Genomic DNA, 23,733 nt, shown 5'->3' with positions numbered 1-23,733 from the left:
GTGCAGCGCCTCTTTAGCGAAAGTCGATTGCGACACAAATTGTTCAGATTCACAGTTGAACACGAAGTATGCGTGTGTATAGATCGACTGTTTACGTGGCCCTTGTCCGTGATCGGTAACGCGTGCTATCCGTTCTGGTCGCGCCGCCTGTCCTCGCCCGACAACATCGCCTAGCACAGTGAAATCGCCGTGTTTACGTTGAGAACAAACGGACAAAGGGATGGCGAATTTAATCGCTATCTGAGCTCTCCTGACGAGACGCCTCTTCTCTGTGGCGGAATCCGTGTCCCAGATGTTCGCGAGACTCGGCTTTGCCTTTCAAGCGGAGATTCAGTCGCACCGTCTGTCGCAGGAGTCGTTGGCTAGCAGTAGCGCCCACAAATCACCACCATTGAAAGCGTTTGTTTGGGATACGGTATAAAACTCTTGACCCCGAAACCGATCCTTGGATCATATATACGTATTTACAATAGAGCAACACACCTTTGCGACGGCGTAGCAGCTTCTGTCGCATTCAGCAAGGAGGCGTAACAGTTGTATACTTCTTCAGCATGGCTTCCCCAGCTTTGAAGCAAGATTCCATCGAAGTGAACATAAACGGGAGAAGTTCCCAGGCCTACATCAGCAGCGGGTCCATGGCAAGAAGGCCCACCGTAACCATAATACATATCAAAGAAAAACACGGTCCGCTGAGAGCCGCCGTACCCTGTATGCCTTTGCCAATAGCCATTATATGCTGCCTATTAAACATATGTACCCCTGGAATAGGTAAGTGCCGCTTCTAGGTTGTCAACCATTTATCTCTGCCATCTCCGTTCGCTTGTCATGCTCTTCCCACGCCCGTACGGCGTTCCGCAGTGTCGAATTCCGAAACGGCGACACTGTAGAATCTCGCCATGTGGCTACTACCTACTTAAATTCATAATCCTGTGACGCAATATGCTCCGTCTTTCGCTTCTGACTGATTTACATGACATTTTAACACTGTGAAAAGAACGAATAAGGTTTAGCCATCAGTAGTCCGCGAGGGAACCTCGTCAAATGGTAATGCACACGGCGTCATGAATTCCTTCACTTCCTAGAGTCTACTTTAAAATCGGAGGGAGATTTCCTTTGAAGATTTTGAATTCCGTCGGTGAAATATAGGTGAGCATAAGTCAAGAAGTTTAGGGGAGCTTTTTACATCCAGGTATAAAGGTGCAACCATTGTGACTGTGATGCACCTCACATTGTTGTCGCAGCAAAGCGGCATTTAATACTCCATTATATAAGGCTTCGCCATTTTTGATCTTCATGTAAAACTGTATTGGATCGGTAAATGTTAATCTGAGATCGCAGCGGGAAGGAAGCGCTTGAAATTGATAGCTAGGCCGACCATTGGTTCTGGTTGAACCGGTTAACATGAAATATTTTTGTCATCGATGTGTAAGAGCTTTTTCGATGGTCTAATGAAGCTTTTTGTAAGTCACGCCGCGAGAGTGCGTTCTTTCGTAGGATACATAATCGTTCGATGAAACATGCAAAACCAACAAAATGACAATGCATAACATTGTTAAAAAGGTGCATTCGAGTATGAGAACATGACAAGGATGAGCGCTGTCATATAGGATACACGAACCGTCGCTGAAAAATGCAAAACAATGCAAAACAAAACAACGTGACAATAGACAGGACATCGTCGGAGTACTACATCAATTGTGATGTATGATAATGGGTGAGACGGTTTGAATGCACTGTTTGATCGTCCATCATTCGACAATGAGCATATCCACCGGTCTCCACACCGACTGCCTTTTCATCTGCTTGTCACATTTGCTGATGGAGTTTGCGGTGAAGTACCGTGCAAGCGGAATAAAACCGTTGAGTTCGATTTGAAAGCAGATTAACGAAAAACCGTGCGGTACAGAATATCTGGCTGTGAAAAATAATATCGTCTGTTGTTGCTGCCGCTTTATTCGCCCTGGTCATGTAATTTTAGCAACCCTTGGCCTAAGGTTTCACGACAAATAAAATTTCCATGATCCGTTGATTTGGAAGTGCGATGCCGGCATATGGCTGTCACTTTTCTTTGTTGAGGGAAGCTTGCCGGTCTATTCTTATTGTGAGGCAAATGCATAAACACGGCAACGGATGTTTTTGACTCTGCTGAAGACGGTTTTATAAATTACAGCGCACAGCCATTGGGGTCATGGCGCGACCGAACACTAGCGACCGATCAATCTGTCATTAGGCGTAGCGAGTGCCGTGACGCAATGCCCACTGCTCCTCTACGGCGATCGAATCGTATACCTGCAGGGACGGGATCAGAGGATCGATCTGGAGACATTATCCGATAATTTCAACTTTAACCTCTTTGCCAGACGGTCGCAAAAAAGATGCAATCAGCGACACAGTGGATTGCTCTCAATGAAGAAATTCGTGTATTTGAATAAGTCCATATTGAAACTAATTGAACGATTCCTTTACGTCTTTTAATGGTGTCGTATCATAACTTTTAATAAACAAATACATGGATGAAAAGAGATAGCGACATTCGCGTATTATCATTCCATCCAAAGTCGTTTATATTATAAGCATCATTATTTCAACAGATGGATTATACACAGTTACGCCAAACGCTTTCCTTTCATAAGATGACTTGAAATGGATTTTACAGGTCTGTGATTGTCAAATAAGTGTGTCGGGCGAGTTTAATCACCGTGATGTTTCATTGGTGTGCTAAAAAACAAGAGTCCCCCGGGTTCTGAAAAAGAACTTTTTAAATATTAATTCGGGAATACAGCGCCTTAACTTGGATCAAACATGAACAAATTGCTCACTTTGGCATGATGGTGACAGCTGAAAGATAAAACCCTCATGTCATCGTTTAATGTTCCCGTATAAGTTTTTTTGTGTCACTAAAATTCGCTCGGAAACTCAATTCTGATGGGACATGGTAATAAACGACAGTTAGCCGTTGTTTTATTGCTGTCTGTGCGCGATAACATGGCAGTGGGCGTAACCCGATAATTACATGCGTTCATCAGGGGAAAACGCACGCGCAACAGCTCTCTCCTAGGGTGAAACGGCAATGAGAATGAACGAACTCACAATTAACTCTGGTCAACATGGGATTAAATTTCCGGCTATCTCTTTCCAACATGCACCAAAAAAAAACGTCTCAGAAAGAAGGTAGACATGTCAGCGATAGTTTAATTGTAGGCTTTGATATCTGATTACAGGAAGACACGGCACAGTATCGATTTGCCCAACAAGTACGGCTATACTTAGAGCTGTCTAAAAGACACGGAAAATAAACGAAGCACCCTTGTTATAGGGCAGTAACAATGTTTGTCGCATTTGACGGTGCTAGACTTGCAAGTTGATCTGGGGCGAGCAATTGATGGAGAGTCGTTAAAACATCTACTTGAAGATTGCAACCTCTTAAGTTGACAGAATCATACAGCAATGAATATTTTATTGAAAGATCCTATTCCTCCCGTTGTAATCTAGAGCTGTACCACTCAGGGTTACAGATTCCATCATCGCATTCTGATGATTGTTATGAAAATACTTCTGTTTTGTATACAGTGCACGGTTTATGAGGTACACGGTAATTCTCCAGTAATAAGTAGTCCTTATCTCATATTTGCAAACCAAGATGGTACTTATTTACACTCTTTGAATAAACAAAAAACATATATGATGCGCTTTACGCATTAGACTTTTAAAGCTGGTTGCCTTTGTGTTCGTCGCTTATTTTCATTTGCGTTAGTCATGATTCACATCCGTTATGTTGAAATTGAGTTCAGTGATCAGATCCACAAAAGACTTTTAAATCATTTGTTTCAAGTTACAAGTTGCACAATAAGACATTGGGGTGTAAAGTAAGTATGGCTTTTTTCATATGAATCTTTCACTTTTGTAGCTTCAATTTTGTCCCCACACCTCAAACTCGCACAAGGGCTGGTTGTAAGTTTTGATCAGTTTTGCAAAGTCAGCTCAGGAAGTGAACTGCCATATCATACTTGAATCCCTATAGCGAATGTTGTAGCACCAAGTACATAGCAAGTCAAATAATACCCCTGTATGTATTACGCGATCACGGAAATTAGTAGCCTCGAAAATGGGAATACGATGTCCATACTGCAACCCTTATCCCTCCAAAAAAGTCTCGTCAGCTTGTAATTTGCCACTGCATTCTTCGACAACGGGTTGTATGTTGTGTCTTTAGGAGTGTATAATCATAACTCGGCATAGAGTAATACAATAAAATACAATACATCGGCATAGGGTAATACCACACAGCTTTAAAAAGTTCCTGATAAACTGCACAAAAATGAAGATAACTTTAACCCTCTACATTCAATATGAAGCCCTTGGATTGGTAGAGAAACATAAACAGACACAGAGACATATATATATATATATATATATATATATATATATATATATATATATATATATATATATATATATAACTTTACACCATATATAAATATTTATGTGATTGAATATACATTTTATATAACAAATTCGATAAATTAGGATTTAAACACCATCTTCAAATATATAACAATGGTACGTCCCCACCTCATAACAGGCAAGCGTTCTGAGGGTAAAAGAAGTCTGATTATTGCTAGATCCATAAAACTTAAATAACAGATACGTAAGATAAGACACGTATATATAGTATGTATCTGTGAAGTTATATATGCATATTCTTTAATATGTGCATATATACATATTTATACGATTGAAATACACACTATATATATATATATATATATATATATATATACATATATTTATGAGTAATTTGTAATATTGCAACTTTTAGCTATAACAATTGAAAGATCCTATTCTTCCAAATTAGTTCATATATATATATATATATATATATATATATATATATATATATATATATATATATATATATATATATATATGCAATACATACATATGCACAATATTTCAGTGTGCAGGACAGTATACAAGTGTTGTCTTCAAATCCATTTTTAGACTCTGTGGATACTGTTCTGAAATGCTAGCGCACGGTCTTGTCTCCCTAGACGATTCGCTGAAAATATTATCATCGCGTCTTATCTGTAATATTCTGGCGAATGGTTTGCCGTGAAATCCCAGGATAGAGTGTTATCTGTTGTGCCATCACTCGCTAGACCTCTATTTCACATCAAATAGGCTTATTAATTATGCAAACATTTCGCGACAGGAATGCTGAAGACAGCAACAAATTAATTTGAGATCAGATGACGGACAGGAGGCTGAATACAATGTTTAATGCCGCGGATGGCCTTGGCGTCGTATTACCGCCTACAGGGGGCTCCTTTTGTAATCTATAGTGTTTTCTGTGACAAGCAGCACAGAAAATTTCAAAGATATAGGTTTCGTCAAGTCGACTAGATGGAGATATGGTCGTGATAATTGGGGAGTCTCTTTTTCTAATTTGTGGTGGCAAATAAACCAGTGCCCGAGGAAAATATACTTTTTCGATGCCTTCACGAAAGCATTGCGAAACTGACTGGGCAGTGAAACACGCTTGACAGCATTGGATGAGATTTCATGTCATAAATAAACAATTGAAACGAACAAAAATGAACAAACTAGCGATAGCACAAGACAATTTCTCTGTCTCTCTGTCTGTCTCTGTCTCTGTCTCTGTCTGTCTGTCTGTCTGTCTGTCTGTCTGTCTGTCTGTCTGTCTCTCTCTCTCTCTCTCTCTCTCTCTCTCTCTCTCTCTCTCTCTCTCTCAAACAGATAAAGTTGGGCCTCTGCCTTATTTTTACCCATAAATCACCCATGAAATTGAGTGTCGTCTCAAACTACACGTTCTGTGTATTCAGTTTATGGCCTCCGGAAATTAGTCGTTAAAAACGGTTTCGAAACCATTATTACTCCTTGTCAACAATACTGTCTGGATCAGGAAAGTGTGCAAGCTCCACGTAGCATGCACGCAGGTAAATTACATCTTGTCCACGGTAATATTGTCAAAATCGCTTGTTATACAAAAAAGCACTATCTAAACTTGTCACGAAATAAAGTCGTCTCGGGGTGATGTATGTCGGCAGCTGAACAAAGCATGCGACAAAATGTTTCACGTGCCATTGTTCTTGATTCGATCGGCAGAAACAATTACATCTATGTCTTTCGTCACGAGTTCGGCAATCTGTGTCAAAATTTATTTGGGTGCGTGATGTTTCACTCGGTTATCGCTCTTGGCGAGAACTCATAGAATTTGGCTGGAGGAAATTTACAAATTTTGACTTTACGTTGTCATTGGTAATGAATCTCCAATTTCATCTTTATTGCTTTACTCGACGTGCATTATGCTCCAAGCCATAGTATTGGCAAGGCCGATTGTTACGAAATTGTGCAAAAAAAACCCCTCCAGACTGTGTCCACAACCCGAAGCTAAGAATCCGTTTAAAATCAGTCACATCCGTTAAAATATGCAACAGAAGCAGTTGCTTAGGGATTTCCAGCCCGTGAAATCGTGTCTTCCGGGTGTTGTAATATACCAATGCGTGGATCTTTTCACAAATATCGGCTGTTTTAGAACGCAACAATCGATCATTACTACCTCGGCACCCCGGATTTGCATTTTCGACAAGTGATAGAGCCGATGACTACCAGCCGTTTCCCTGGCAACTGATTCGCACGGAATATTCAAGAATAAACGATGTGATATGGGTGGCTGTGGGCTATCCGTACTTCCCCTGTCTCTTTGCTCCCTGAATTATTATGTTTGGAATAACTAGAATTTATGTCAAGACTGTGGCGTAAATTAGACCCTGACGGATTCCTTCCAGTGACGAAAATACGACGAAATCTGAACCAATGGCGACACGTCCTTGCTATCTAGTGCATCTTCTTGTAAAAAGTAAATGGTATTTTATGCAATCAGCCCTCTCCACTTCTGGGCGCGCCATCTATTTATTTAGAAAGTGTCAGGGCGCAGTGAGGGTGTATTTTTTCAATATGTAGATAGTAGTTTAGACAGAAGTATCCATTAATTCGTATAATGGTTTTTCCCGCATATCGTGTTGAACGCCGTGCAAGTCTCCGTTTTATACTGATGAAATCACCGATGCATTTTAGAGACTGTCCTCTCAGACACAATCTCTAACCACCGCAGAGAGCAAACAGACAATATGCGCCCCTAATGCATTACCTCTCTTTCAACCCTGCTTGAGGTAGAAAGTGCCTCGGGGACAGACATTCGAACTCTCAAACTTTTAACACTACATATTTTGTCTACCACTTGTGGAGGCTCATTTGGAAGTTCATGGCGTCAATAAAGTTTTTACCGGCTTATTTTTGTGAAAATGGAAAATTGTATTTTTCCCCTTTAGGGTTAACACATGGATGGCGGCCATTTTGAATTTCAAGTATCGGTCAAAATTTGATACTTTGTTTGTCTAGGACCAAATTTTGCGTGTTGGCATTAATTTTTATTCTTGATTTCGAACTGAAAGGGTTTTAAGTCTCCTTAAGGTTAGGCAAAAGTTTCAGTCTTTCACTCTCGAGGCGTCGATGAGCGTCGATGTCTAAATATTTAAACTCAAAGAGACAGGTCATGACGCGAGGAACATTCATGCAGTAAGTAGGTTCGAACACGCCACAGTGTTCAGTCTGACCGTTGCAAATCATGTATACGGCAGCTAGGTCTGCTTTGTTGCAATACATTTTTAAAGTCTTTTCAATCAGTGTTACTAAATACCCATTCCTACCTGTTTCTTCTGAACGTGCTGCGTTACTATTGCAAGGTCTACTTATCATCTGGTCCAATTCGAACTCACCATCCTACAATCTGACCACAGCCAGTAAGATTCAATAAACAATAAAATGATATTATAAATATGTTTCGCCTTTACAGCTAGGTTCAAACTCTAAAATACAAACCCAGTTTCAAGGCTGTGTTAAAAGTGTTTTTTTTTTTCTGTATTGCAGCTCTCAGAATATCAGACTATTGTGGAGTTAAAGCACCTCGAAACGGTTTTACTCTGTAACCTAAGGTGTTCAGTATGCACAACCAATACAGTGAAGCTTAACCCTTTTTTAAACGTACACAGTTGGAAACTTCCGCCTCTATTTTAGAGAGAAAATGGCCAAAATTTGTTGCGTGAAAGGATTTTTTAACCAACTGAAACGCCAAAAGGTTTTCAATGAAACCGCACAATTGATTACTGCATTCTTTTGAACCTACGATAAGATTTGATTCCGTGCATAGCCGTAAATGAAGTCATCCAGCAGTCACCCACTTCGGAAAGTTCAGCGAATTGTTGCTCTCTTTTTATGCACCGTACGTAACATACTCTGTTGATATGAGCAGGCACCTGATTGGCCCGTAAACCAGCACTGTATTCCTCTTCTCCAAAGACCGAAAAAGGAAACTTACAAAATTAAGAGTATCTCCTGGAGAGCGGAAAAGATGAGAGTATGGGTAACCAGACTGGAAAATCTAGTTAATCGCTGCTTGGAGCGACAGCATGTTGCAGACTTTATCGTTGTAAACTGAGCATGCGTCGCAATCAACATGTTATCACTCTAATATTGACAGTTGAGTTATCGTCTGCCAGTGAACTGATGAAAAACCCTGAATCACACTTTCCACTCATTATTCCTAACATTGGTGTCTGTTTTATTGCTTTGCCCGATAACTACTGTAGAAAGCGGTATTGTTGAAACTTGTTTTGGCGGTATATTCAAGGAAAGTGCGATCTTTGTAGACAATATCGTTTGCCATCAGTTGGCTGGAAAATGCCGTTTTTGCATTTTCAGAGATTTTACTCTTCAAGTATATAATACTAAAATTTAAAGCCCCACTTACTGTTTTTAGCACTATTTTTATGACTTTACTTTCGAACTAAAATAAGTTTGTGAGTATGTACTAATTTAGGTTTGTGTATACACGACTACCCGCTGGGACTGTATGTGCGATTTTGAACAAGATAAAAATTACACTGCGATTAAATTGTGTGCCCACTCATTAAATCGCAGCCCCATGACATGCGAAAGCAAAAACCTTGGATTCTGAGCATATGTGCTCTGAAATCTTCACATAAGCTGCATACGATAGTCCAACGGGTGACTGTTTTCAACTGTGACATTGTATGTTCTGTTTCCTTGTAATATTACCAATTTTTGAAAATGGCGGGAAATCAAACTGACCGTAAAAATTGGAATTTACTGGTCAAATCTTTCGCAAAGGAAGGTTTCCTAATACAGTAAAAGCCCATATCCCTTCAGAGGGTAGAATTCAGAGAAAACCAGGACAGAATAGGAAGATATTTTGAGGGTCAACAAATTTAAAAAGTTACAGCTAGTGGGACTTTAATGTATCATGTAAAAGTAAACGGCGACATTGATAATCCGGATAATGGAGATCAAAGACATAGTCAAGAAGTTTTATTATTGTAATTTGAACTCTTCTGTGATTGTCCGACCTAAACTGGAATTAAATCAACAGTCCTACCAAGCTCACTTTTGTGTGAGAATAAAAAGATAGTTTTCAAGTTTTCTTCGACGAATTGATCGTTCCCCATTTTCATCGACCTCTATATTGTTTAATAAATACTAATTATCTAATCGTATATGTTAGTCTCCGTGTGCCGAAGGCACACTAAGGGGCCAATATCATCTCCCTCTCAGCCTTTAGTTAACCCTTTTTCTCTAAATGATTATGAAATTCGCGTACGTAAATTTTTGGGACAACTTTCTCAATTATGTCATAAACTGATCATATTCTCTGAAACCGTTAGTCTGATAGCTTTCCTAGTTTACAGCAATTTTTTCTCATTTTGCGTCAAAACAACACATTCTCTTAAAATTCCAGTCCCGGTGCTTTCATAGTAAGTTTATAGATTTCTTAAGAAAGGACTATTTCAGTTTTATGCAAATAATGAGGTGATTTGCAGGTGAAAATTTTCTTATTTTTCGTCAAAAAATAAAATAAAACACCTGTTCCAGTCATTTTTATGCCAAGTTTTAGGTGGCATGTACTGATTCAAGCGAGTTATGATACCATCACTAGTTTATTTAATTTTTTATTCGAAAAATGTCGTTGAATTTATTTTGTTTCCATTGTCACAATTATCTCACACGATGGGGAGACAAAAATCTTAAGTTGTTTTCTGTTTTGCATTTTCGTTTTATTTCACAATCATTGTTGTTCATTCGGGACGAGGAGGGATGTTCGCTCGCTTTGAATTAAGACAAATTTTACATCACGCTAATATCAATTCTCTAATCATTATTTCTCTGTTTTTTTCTCCTTTCTTTATCGAATTTCTAGGCACCCTGATATCTGCATTTACTGTATTTTGTTGCGGCAAGACAGGTAACCCAGAGAGAGCGCCCTGCGTTGACTTCTGGTTGAATATTTTATCAGCTCTCCTACAGATCATTACCTTCCCTGTCATCGTTGGATGGATATGGAGTATTTTCTGGGGCATGACCTTTGTCACACTGTCCGGTGAGTCAACTTTTCCCTCCAAGTAAACACTGTTGCAATGCCCAATCAGGTGCTCGCTAACTACCATTTGAAAAAGGCGTTATATTTGCTGTCACATTTCGTTTTGCTATGACTTTGATAATTTTGAAGATAGAATCGACTAAATCATCATTTCATAAGGGCTAGACTGCAACACAGCCTAGACAAATCCAACCCAGCAAAAGATCGTGCTGAAGTTAACGGCGAGACAAGAAAAACGCAAGCTAGCATTTGTTTACTCAAGTGTCAGATGGTAAGACAATCTTGCATTTTTTCTGCAATAAAACCAATCATGTTAATGTACCTGTCGCGAAAGCTTTTACAAGTTGTTCAATCAACTATTCTTTTTCCTAAAACGTTTGTTGCTAGAAAGCTTCTCTTTTCATGCCTTTAAGGCATCATATACAATTAGGAAATTACTTGATGACACTATTAAGATCGCGAACATAATAGCGTTTAAAATGCTAACACACGACTGTTTAAAGACTGAATCACACGAGTAGAATGCAAACTCTGATCTCGATCGCCGGCACTGCTGTATCTGCGATTGCACACAGAAAACTGTCTTGTAATTGCGTTACATCTTGAACAGCGGCACCTGTGATCTTGTTCTCTGTTTAAATGTTACATGTGCAGGAACCGAGAGGACCAAGTTCTCTTCCCGACGCGTGTAGAGGAACATAAAAACGCAATTTTGTCCGCGTGTCCTCAGGCGTATACGGGCAAATTACTGATGTGTTATGGCCATTCCGACATGTCGACTCGGAGACGTCGTATCGTGCTACGATTTATGTAGGTTCTACGCGTTCGTTGTCATAAAGACGATGTCATTTTCTCACTAAGTAGACAATTAAATATTTTACAATTTTCGTTTTAGTGACTCCCAATTTTGATCCTGAATCGTATATATATATATATATATATATATATATATTATATATACACACATACAATTGACAATCAAGGTGGAAGGACATAAGATGTCAATTACACACGCACACATGTATATATATATATATATATATATATATATATATATATATATATATATATATATATATATATATATATATATATATATGATGTTAAATAATTCATATATTAATGAATGTCAATGTACGAAGGAAACTAGACAAATCGGCGCTGGTGATATTATAAATTCGAATTGTTTTAACAGGTAAAACATTAACTATTTTTATGGTCGGTTTGGGAATGCATATAGCAATGCGGCTAGATAACACAATTCAACTTGTTTGCCAGAGAAACGTGGTAATGACCCGCGCATATATATTACTGATATATATATATGTGTGATTCACCCAGATCCTTTAAGACTCGCGCAAAAAAAAAACATCATGTTTGGTTCCCAAGACACCTTATCTATATGGCTTGATCTATTGCATTTATTAGGGGGTCAACATGGGCTTTGCTACTAAGCCTATGACAATTACTTGAAAACCGTTGTTGGCAACGTTTGTCTCTCTGCACAATAAAGCGACTTGGGTGCAGTGACATTGCGTCTGCGCGCTTATGACAAGACGTCCGAGTACACTCAATAAAGCCTATACGAGCAACCGTTGTACTTGTTTTGATCTGTCGTACTGCTAATGTAGAATCCCGGAGCCATCATTGTTACCGGCCAGAGAAGCGAATTTTTGAGTGCACATTTGTTTATAATGCCATATCGGACGCCGTCTGCATATTCCTGATCCAATTCTTTTCTCAGCGGCCGCTAGGGAGAATAAAAGGGGCGAATGAGGCCATGAATATATTTATAGCGAGTTGCCTATTGTCATACCGTTTGTATTTTTGGGCGTCTCACCTGGCACATTTACAGACGCATATAACCTCTCGATCTATAAAGAAACGCTTTTTGTAAGAGGCCGGGATTGAAGATATTCAAGTGCTTAAATGGGTTTGCTAATGTATTCTGCCTTCATATAGCGTGTTTGTCAGGGCTGCGTGTCTTCGATGAGTTTCTCACGTGATAAATACAAAATATCAAACAGCAGGTAAAATTAAAGCCTACCTACGGTTAGTTTGCTTTTTTAGTCTTGTTAACCTGAACATAATTAAGAATTCTGTGTTATTACAAACTTTCTCACGCTGATTTTTCAACAAATGGTTTAGTATGTATATGTGAACCTACAAGTTGGATTGTGTGACGTAGTCCGAACGAACCGTTGAATATTACTTATCTCTCATCGGCAAAAGAAATTCTAACAATATTACCGTAAGCAATCAATATTATTCGTAGACAAGGTTTCTCTTCAAGTCAGTTCTTATCTTCACATTTCTTAAAAGGTGAAATTTGCATATGTTCTGAAAGTTTGCATTTAAAAATTTACCCCAAAATCACGATGTTAAATTGTTTGCTGGTGCTGTGGCTACAGCCGCGCAGAAAAAGAATTTGGTCTTTTCATTTACATGTAAATGGTCGTGCTCGTTGGTAAGAAAATCATGTCCAATACACTCTCAGATGTTTACTTTGAGTAGGCTAGTCTAACAGGACTTAACATCATCACTCAGTTTGTTATGTGCTCTTCGCATGGAATAATCTTAAAACACCGAGCTCTTAATTTCTCCTTGATCAAACCCGAAATGAAAATCCCGTGGCTGAGTTTTCCTCAAACGTCGGTCCTCCTATGCTTCTTTATCGAATAGTTTCTCCAGTCGCCTGGAACTATTTCTTTCAAACCTGACCTAGGTACAAAGCACCATAGCATACACACAAGGCAATTTAATTCGCGATACGATCTGATGTGGCCTTCGGGCAGTCTTCCTAATCCAATTTTAAGTCCAGTGCAATTTCTCGGAGGTCTACGGACGCATTTCTAAATTTGTAACAAGGACAAAGGCTATGGCTCACAAATGCGTTTCGCGATCCGATCCAACGTGGTCGCAATCAAACCATTCTCCTTGCGTCCCCTCAACTCCCCAAAGAATGTTGAAACGCCCACTATTAAGCTTGTCAACTAAGCGTCTATATGTATATAATGCTGTTGTTGTTTACTTTTGAATTCTAGTCCGGAACAGAAGTCACTTTTCAACAATAACAATGCGGTTTTCACACCACGGACTTAAGCTTAATACTTGTATATCAACATGCTTTAGAGCAGAACAAGAAATTATGGTTCATATTGAAAACAAAAATGGTAAAAAAATTATCAAAAGTTAGCATTACTGGCCCTTTAACTTTACTCCAGACTAATAATTGACATTGACAAAAATTGAAACACTGATATTATCAAAGAGGATGTAGCTAAAGTGTTCGAAAATTATTAAAATCATTGACTGGTCGATTATATTACTTGGAAAAAGTCTCCCGAAAGCGGAAAAAACGAAATCACTTGGTGAGGAAGCAACAAAAACGCCCAAAAATGTATTTCCATCGTCAGTGCATTGTCATCGATGCACTGTCTCGAGGAAACATATGATCATTAAATGTAAATAACATCATCATTAACAACAACAACAACAACAACAACAACAACAACAACAACAACAAAATGATGATGATAACAACAAAAACAACAAAAACAAAAACAACACCACTACAACAACAACAACAACAACTACATCAATAATAATAATAATAATAATAATAATAATTATAATAATAATAATAATAATAATAATAATAATAAATAAATAAATAAATAAATAAATAAATAAATAAATAAATAAATAAATTATACAACTGCTAAAGTTGTTACCGCTACTATTAATTCATATCGAAGTTCTCTCAAATGTATATCATGGGTTAGACAACTCAACCATTTGGAACACCTATCGATATACTTCCTCTACTATTGGTGTTTTCTGGGGGTTGGCTAAATATGTCATTCATATCTAATAGCCACTTTGCATTTGCTGTTGACACGAATCAGTCAGAACGATGCCATTCTTACAAAATATTGTACAACCGCACAGCCCATACACACTCGGCGACGACATTACAAATTGCGCGCAATTGAGAGTGATTTATGCGTTTTGCGGACGGTTTGGCCTATCTAGCCTTGAACGATAGCTAAATCGATTTGCAACGCCTCGGGGACTGAAGTGACAATCCAAATTAATATTGTGGAAATAGGGTTTGTCTCTTAGGTGAAATAGACTTGAATTTATTATTATTGAAAAATCAATACTGGCATGGTGTGACTTTAGAATTTCAAAGCTTAAATCAGTCGTCCCGTCTTCATCTCTTTAATTAGCGGAAATGAACAGATTAATTTCAACAAATGCACAAAATAGTGGCACGTCATATTTTCCGATCAGGCGTCGCGATCTTTTTTGTTTCTTGTGCATGTAGCCTATTGAAGGGGAGCATTTCCCCTTAGACAAGACTCCTTAGGACGTTGGGCATTCTGTACTAAATGCCATCACAAATTCGTTGTATGTGAGGATCAACGTGCGCAGCCCGACGCAGAGAGCAGAAATCGGTCGAACCGTTCAAATTACTGAAACTAAACAATTACGTATTGCGCGAAAACGACGTCATTCGCTTGCAAACAGAAAATGACTCTTCGATCGGACAGTCGTAAGCAATGCCACGTCTTCTAGTTTCATTACATTCACGTGATCTCCCAACTCAATGGTTGTGTCTGTCTTCTTCAGTCTATCAAAATTCGCTCGCCTGACTTTTTTTCTTCTGGCTGTGGGTATACCCACAGCAGCAGTCCACTATTTGACCTAACGTGAGCCGGTATCAGACTTGCGACCCTCTGACCTATCACGAATGCAAAACGTAGATATTCTTCCGCTGTATAAAACATTTTCTAGCAAACTTGAGCAGCTCCATCATATTTCGATGAGAGATGTTAACAATAACTTTGTACAAAGAGATAAATATACATTGTTTTTCCTTTTCGCTATCAAAGGAAGATGACGTTCAATGTTGCGAACCTTAAAGCATGGGCAAAACAACATGTTTCAGTACCTTTTAAAGGGAATTTAACGTTTGACGGAACTACATTCTTTTGTAGCTATCAATATAAATGCTGATTACACTTTCAAAAAGCCGAGTTTCAAAATACAAGACAGATATGTAAATTGATAAACTTAACCGAAAATGTAATCGATAAACAGACTGAACCGAAATGCTGTAACTCCAAACACTGTGACATATCCTGTCCCTCCCAGCCTTGCCCGTCGATATTATTAAACTTTCCGAACCACCGTCGGGACTCGGCGACCTTCTCGGTATAATGGATTCATATCATGTAAGCAACATGGAGATTACTGCAGGACACAGAAGTTAACGATCTGATCCGTAGAACATGCTTGAAAGCTAGTGGAATAAATAGTTAATCTATATGGATGACATATTATCTAGTGCGTGCTTCTAAAATCAAACACGAAAGAAAACATCGGATCTGCCATTTTGAATCACAATGTTCGGAATCCCCTCTCCCCAACCAACCCAACCCCAATCTCCTGCAAACACGCAATCAGACACGCACGCGCCCGTCATGCTCTGTGGCCCAGACCGTTCAACAGGTTCATAGTATACACACAGATGGAGCTATTCTAGCGTCAGTAAAGCGAGTGCATCGAAACAATTAATTGTACACGCAGGAATAACATGATTCACTTGCATGTGCAAGGGGCGATAGATACATGGTTTCATTTGGTTTTCAATTGATAGATGCCCTGGCTGCTTCCATCTTACCTATGTTTGCTTTCTATTTCTGTCTACAAAATAAAGAAATAAATAGAATTAGAAGTAATAAAATCAAAAGCTTTGATATGCAGATGAAATAAAGCATAAGAAGATAACTGGACAGGCTCCTTAACCTGAAGTGAAACAAAGATACAGACCAGAAAATGCAATCACAAAATTGTAAATTCGTCGTCGAATTTACGATGTCAAATTTTCCCTCTGCGGTTTTCATATAGCGTTCACGGCGTGGGGGTGTCTTTGGATATGGAGTGATTCTAGCTCTGAGAGTCTAATCACTGGAAGTGTACAGTGTCTTTGACTAATCGCTATTTCCAAGGGGTGCCAATTGATGCAAATTAGTTTCCCAATGGATGGTTACTTAAGTGCCCACTTTGCCACGATATTAGAATACCTAGCACTCAAAACTCGAAAGCTGAGGGTGTTCTACTTGCTCTTTTTGTTGTAATACGCTTTTCTGTTTACTTGTTTTGTGTTTGGTCGTTGGAAATTTTGTATCTATTGTGCTAGTTTTTGTTAGAGTTGCTTGGATAACTTAATTAACTTTGAGGGTCACAATGAAAATAAGTTTTTAACTTTGTTCTGTAATCCTCGGCAAGTGTTTTTTTTTTCAGTGGTTTTAAAATATTATTTTCAGTGAGGTCTTTTTTTGTGTTTCCCTTTTTTGTACTGAATAATTTGTCGAATAAATCAAACAAACCAAATACAATGAACACAAAAGGGTTTTCTACCGCTTGGAAAGAAGAACTAGCATTTAATTTGATACCGTAAATCATGCTGGATTTGATCAGGGGTGATCAATCGTGCGATCGAAGCGACTGACATGTGCTTCGTGCAAGACGTGGCCCGTTATATAATTGTTCATTTTTTGCGTTCTTAGGGGACGAGATGAAAATAATTGTCAATTCTTTATTCTACTTTTAATTACGCGCCAGTCTGTTCTCGTGATGAAATTCGTCGGCGGTTAGGAGAGGAATTAACAGCACTGCAGAGAAAAGGCCTTTCCGATGGAGGGGTATATAAAAGGGGTATATGTGTATTCCATGAAAACATTAAGGGGGTAGCAATTTGCAAGGCGTTTTGAATGTTAGTTTTTACTCCATGATTAAGCCGCTTCGCGTCGAGAGATTTCCTGGCAGAGCAAAACACCTGCCTCGCTATCCGTGTAATTTGAGTATTTAAGTAGGGGACGTTTTCAGGTTTCGCTATTTTCCGCCGGAAACTCGGAAAGTACCCCTTCTGCATAATTAATGTCTCGTCTTTGCAACATAGAAAAGGGCCGTTGTATGATATCATTCTTGCATGACCGTTTCCAGACTGTCAATTCTCACACCTTTCTGGTTCAGTCTTTGTTCCTCTCTCGTCAAATAGGCATGTTTCGATTTGCACGTTGTCACTTATTTTCACCATGTCAGGCCAATTTTTCGCTGTGTATATTGGACCACCATACATGTCCATTGAAAAGGGTACGAAAAAGACAGGTTGTGAAACGAAAACCCAGATTACTTGAACGTTTTTCGATACAAAAATGTACTTCAGCCTGTAAATTTGTTTTATATGACGACAGAATCGTATTACGTCAACAATAAAGTTCCGTGAAGCTTTGTCAATGAACGCAGTCGGAATATTGAGCAAAATCATGTAACCATATACTGTGAATCGCTAAATGAAATCAATTACGTGTACCCTATGTTGATGCCATCAGCATCTATCATATAGCATGCACGTCACCGAGAAGGTTATGATGTAGCTTCCCATTAAATCATTTTAAATGTATTCAGAAGTCGTATCGTGCAATGAATCCCGTTAACCGAACGGATCCATATAAAAGCAAAGCGGTAGATTCGTCCATCAGCATTACCATGATGTACATACGATATCATTTGACTTCTGTTTCGTAAAATGAAACCGTGAAATACACAACATAATACAGATTACGTTAGCATTTTACAACTGTACTTCTACTCTTAAATAGCGTGTATCACGCTCCATCGTTGATTTTTCTTTTATTCACAGAATGTACATTTTATTCATTATTTGCAGCCGAATACAAGAGAGCCCGCGAGTTGCAGAAGAAACGACGACAGAGAACCGATTCAAGGGGCGCTAGTCAGTCAGCCGAGTGAAGACACGCCAGTTCTCGTTTTTAACGGCTACAGTGGGACGTTCAACTTGGAAACGCCATCATCAGCCTAGCTATTAATTTTACACATGAATAGAGACACTGTTGACAGCGTGGGAATTCCTGCTTCCGTATCAGTCGGTCGCATTTTACACCGTCGTTTCCAAGGCAACGACTCCGACATTCTTGTCGAAGGTGATGAGAAGGAAGACATTTTGTTCATTTTGATGTAGCCTGTAGTGACAGAATTCAGACTGGAAGAAAGCTGGTTATATCGCGGGGTTTTTTCCGCTCTTTCGCCCGAAGCAACACGTATCCCGCCGTTGGCGATCAGTGACTGATTCACCATATTGACTTGCTAATGGATCGATGTGTAGTTTATGGTTTAAGCTCTTGTATTTTTCCACTCCATAGTGATATATCAGTGTATGTACTGCTGATAATTTGTCAACAACTCTAACGGCTTACGACAGTGTCGTGCTGCAGTGGCAGTTTTTACATTTTGAGACCGACTTTGGAAACAAACGATTGAGACGCAAAGGTCACGTAGAGAAACGACGGGCGGCGATGAAGATTTCAACCCACCCTTGACAAGTGCACATTTCCTTGAGCTAATCGCGAACCTGTGACAGAATTTCGAGATAGCTCGTAACAAGGAGATATCATATTTAAACTGAATTGATGAATCCAACCAGCTCTCTTATTGAAATAACGCCAGTCGGATTTTTCGGGGGGGGGGGGGGGGTTTTTATTCATTGACAATCTCCGGAGTGTATCTTGAACCCTCTTAAGAAACCTTATTACTACTTCTCAGACGTTGTGCCAATTGTTTGAATTTGACCTGACAGAATATATAGGTCATCGCCGACTATGTCAAAGGTTAAGGCATTTAATCAAAGAGACAGTATCTATCCTTAAACATGTTAAAGTTACGTTATCTCCTGGCTTGGATGAATGCTGACGTTGAGGTCGCATAGCAACGAAAAGGTGAAAGGTCATTCCCGACGGCACTTTCCTTTCTGTGATCATTTTGTGTTTGATAGTAATGTATTCGCTATCAGTGTTTGCTTGTTGATGCGTTTTATAGCGCTCGATATGTGCACAGCTAATCGCTGGCCTATGAAATACACTGAGATAGCTCAAATTCCGATGACTTTTCTGTTCTTGCTCGTAGACTGTGTCCCGAAGCGTGGAGAACAGAATCTACTTCAGCATGTGCGAACAGGACAGAAACGAAGATTTTTTTTTGCGCCCGGAGTAAGAGCAATTGTTGGACCAACAGTGGACTGAACAAGGCCGCCCATTTACGTCAGTGCACACTGTAGTTGGTAGAAATGACCCATTCTTGATTGCACGCCTCGTTTACGATGAACTTGAAATAGCGAATTAGTGGTTAATAAATTTGTGATTTTCAGAAAAAGCAGGATACTACGAGATCTAGGAAAACGCTTAAATATGATACTAGTGTATTGCAGGTCAGTCTGTTCATCGATCATGATCAATCAATCAATTAATCAATCAATGATGCAAGTTTTTTCTAGTTAAAGTGACATGATGAATTTTCAAGTGAAATTCCTGGTGCGTCCAGTGTTTTTTCACTGACACTGTTCTACTGTTGCGTCCCAAGGTAGTTTAATTAGGAAAACAGAAACAAACCTGGATACTGAAAAGAAATATGTCGTGTCGTGTTTCCATCCCTTGACCCAATTTATCCTCTGATATGAAGTCCTTTGATAATTGTGTAGGAGGTAATGGCTGTGAGATGATTTCGGAGGAGGGGGGGGGGGGGCGCTACAGCCATGTTTTTACGTACAGGGATGCCAAGACGAGAAGATGGCAAGTTATGCCGTGTAAACGGCACATCAAAGATGAGGGTTTTTCTTTTACATGGACTGGTCGTATGTATATGCAGTATCTTGTACGAGAGATTTTCCAAGTCCTCTTTTCCGTATACCTCCACGAGATAACAACGTTTGCTTTGTAAACTAACACTATAATATCGTACTGTAGTTCAGATTAACTGTCGAATTTAACGTGTTCGTCATTTTTGGCCGAGCACGAGAGCCAAATGGCTGGCTGTCCGGCGTCGAATAAATAACTACAAACACAATCGTTACTAGTGACGTAAATTACGATTGAGGATTATTCATAGAGTTCCATTCTGCAAAGTAAAACACTGTTCGAGAAATACTGCGTGTGAAATGTTTACAATTTTGGATAATTAAGTCTGTAAGTTTCCGAAACGTAAGATTTTGTGCATTATATACTGGTTTTTCAGAGGTATAAAAGGTGGCAAAATTTCGTCTAATTCTAAGAAAAAAAACAGCAAATTCTGAATGTCTGACAACGTCAGTTCTGAAGTGTAAATATTGTACGGCTTTTTCTTCTCATAATTACGATCAGCTCTACCACTGTCACGACAACCACTACCCCATCACTACCACCACCACCACTGCCGTCGCCACCACCAACACAAACAACAACATCATCATCACTACCATCACCACCACCATCAACACCGTCGTCATCGTCATCATCATCATCATCATCATCATCATCATCTGCATCATCCTCATGAACACATCCAGCAGCATCTCTACTCCTCTCATAGGGGTGTGTGAACTTTGCAACTATGTCGTATAAAGTTGTCGCACCAGTTTGTAAAAATTCAGTTGTTCAATAAAAGAAGACATGTCGTTATAATCGACTAACTTTGCCCGAAATGAAACTGTCTCCCCAGAAATACCATATAAAGTAAACGTGAAAGGTCAGACGCCACTTTCTGTATTACCACCAATCAGAGGTCGTTTACTCGCGGTCAGGCTAAACTTTGCCAGTTTCAGTGTTTGAGAGAGAAAGAAACGAAGGGTCGTTACAATTTCCTGGTCAGCTACGATGTAGGTGTTTCATTGTATGTTGTATCGTTTGCTGTTGTCAGACTGAAGGCATTGATATCTGAAATAGCCATCGACTGAAATTTCATCGTCGTAAACCACGTGCCTCTTTACGGCAACAGCTTATCGCTACCCATTGATTTTTGCTTAGGTCAGCGGAGAGGAAATTATTGCTCTGGCTCACGAGAAATTTAGACTTGAGCAATCTTCCTGCCATTGATTCGTTCACTCAAATGACATCACCACTCCTGCTGATTAAATCGTCGTTAACTGGATGACTCGGAAGACAACACAGGTGTGAAACTTGATTTCATTAACCGGGAAAGTCGGAAGTTTAAACATGCGTGGCTGTTGCCTTTCATGTGTTTTAGCCAATGTCAATTAATCAATGTCAATTAATCAACCTGTCAGTCAGTAAATCAATCAATCAATCAATCGATCAATCAATCAATCAATCAATCATATCGATGTTATATCAATGTCACTTTCAGATGATGTGCTCGACATGAGCTTCCATATCTGTTAAACCGAGTTTCCAATAGTATTTTAAACCACCAACAGAGCCTTTCTACGATCTGGTTTTAATGTCCTGTGTGGATAAAATTTTGAGGTTTTTTTCCTCCGATTTTTTGTTTGTCTATTAAACATATCTTGAAAAGAAGTATTTTATATCTGACGTGTTGTCCGTGTAAGGATCCAAATGTCGTCCAAGTTTATTGTATTTCTAATTGAGTCTAAAATAATGTTTGCTAAAATTTTGTCATGTATATTTTCAATGTTGAAATAAACAAAATGTCAATTACGCCTGAGTTGCAGTAGAACATATATCGCACCTCCAATACCACCATTGTCGCTTTGACCATTATGATAAAGAAAAAGGAGGAAGGGGAGGAGGAGAAACAAAGGTACAGAAACAGATTGAGCTTGATGCATAAAAGGATGTATGTATGTATGTATGTATGTATGTATGTATGTATGTATGTATGTATGTATGTATGTATGTATGTATGTATGTATGTATGTATGTATGTATGTATGTATGTATGTATGTATGTGTATATGTGTGTATGGATGGATCATTGGATAGATGGATGGATGGATGCATCAATGTATGTATCTATGTATCATGTATTTATGTATTATACATGACATAAAAATAAACGTATAAGGCAAAGGTTAGAAACTACAACTTAGGCTGCGTTCAAAAAATGGTGAGGGGCTGGAGGAATCGCCATCGAAATTTTTTTTCAGACCCATCACCTCAATACCCTCAAAAATTTTCAAGTCTCCCCGTCTATATGATTAAAAATTGTCATCTGTACGCAGATGTTCGATACTACCTCTCATCAGCAGAGCCATATACCTAAGGCAAGTTCTTAAATTGGTTCATTTTTAAGGGCATCTGTGGACTTTTTGCATTTATCAGTTTAAGCCATCTCTGCATGGCCAGGTCAATGACACCAGCTGAAGAGTACACAAAATGACAATAATGACACAGTATGGAGGCATCGTGGGCCAGTGGCTTGAGCAATGGACTCACGATCAAAGGATAGCGAGTTCGAGCCCCGACATGGCTGTGGTGTTGTGTCCTTGGGCAAGGCACTTTATTCCTCATTGCTTCTCCCCACCCAGGAGTGATGGGTACCTGGTAGGACAGTGGTTGTAATGTGTGTGTTTAGCCCTGCTGCGCTTATTGGCTGCACATGTGAGCTGTTGTTTGCTCCCCAGGGAGTTGAGTGGTATCATATTAGGTCCAGTGACCAGGGGTAATAATAATTGTAAAAGCGCCTTGATCACATGTACTTGTGGATATGTGCGCTATATAAGAAGCCAATATTATTATTATTATTATTATTATTATTATTATTATTTTATTATTAGTATGCAAATTGTAAATTCCCTGCTTCATTTTATCAAATTGTGAAACAATGAGGGCCTACAGAAAAAATATCTTTTTGGAAAGTACAAGACATATACAACTTAGACGCTACTTACATATGTTTTGAAATATTGACAATACTGGAAGGTTAAAATATTCCATCGCATAAATGTTTTAACCTCAGAAATTTTGGGTGTAATAATGGCAAATCTGGTAAAAATAAATGATTCCATTTAGTCACACATTTTTCATATAAATTAGAGTCTTTACTGTTCTAAGTTTTACTTTTGTGCCATTGTACAACGAGACGTGAAAATTTCGTTCACTGCATGAACTTGAAATGAATGAATTTATATATTGATTTTAAGTGATTTGAGAAAAACTGACTTTTCACCGTACATTAGTATAAGATCAAGCATGGTAACCCCATCATTTTTCTCTAGTATTTGATTATTCTCATATGCCAGAATTCAAAAATCCATGGTATAATAGTTAAACTGTTAAGTCTCCTAGTCTTCTACGTGTTGCTCTCTGGCCTGATCTTGTGTACATGTATGTTTCACTGTCAATTGAGTGTCCTATGAACCAAACTCTTCTTAAACTACATCAGAGTCAGAGCTATCACTGTCACTGCCGGTATGCACTGACAGTGACATTGTCCGTAGG

The 23,733-nt window shown here is 38.9% G+C and overlaps 1 protein-coding gene across 1 annotated transcript; it reads left to right on the top strand.

The window, feature by feature from the left end:
- On the top strand, positions 1-21,990 carry LOC139149494 (protein stum homolog). Its single transcript, XM_070721270.1, has 3 exons — positions 1-768; positions 10,295-10,474; positions 18,216-21,990. The coding sequence occupies exons 1-3, from the start codon at positions 552-554 to the stop codon at positions 18,296-18,298; spliced, it is 480 nt and encodes a 159-aa protein (XP_070577371.1). The 5' UTR covers positions 1-551; the 3' UTR covers positions 18,299-21,990.
- Positions 21,991-23,733: the final 1,743 nt, after the last annotated feature.

This window comes from Ptychodera flava, chromosome 14 (assembly GCF_041260155.1).
Source record: "Ptychodera flava strain L36383 chromosome 14, AS_Pfla_20210202, whole genome shotgun sequence".
In the NCBI taxonomy this organism is placed as follows: domain Eukaryota; kingdom Metazoa; phylum Hemichordata; class Enteropneusta; family Ptychoderidae; genus Ptychodera; species Ptychodera flava.
This window is presented reverse-complemented; position numbering and strand designations above follow the sequence as displayed.

Excerpts from the sequence above, each read along its gene's own strand:
- LOC139149494 (XM_070721270.1), top strand. The coding sequence starts at position 552 with ATGGCTTCCCCAGCTTTGAAGCAAGATTCCATCGAAGTGAACATAAAC. Across the intron at positions 769-10,294 it reads CATATGTACCCCTGGAATAG|GCACCCTGATATCTGCATTT; the intron begins GTAAGTGCCGCT and ends TCGAATTTCTAG. Across the intron at positions 10,475-18,215 it reads GACCTTTGTCACACTGTCCG|CCGAATACAAGAGAGCCCGC; the intron begins GTGAGTCAACTT and ends CATTATTTGCAG.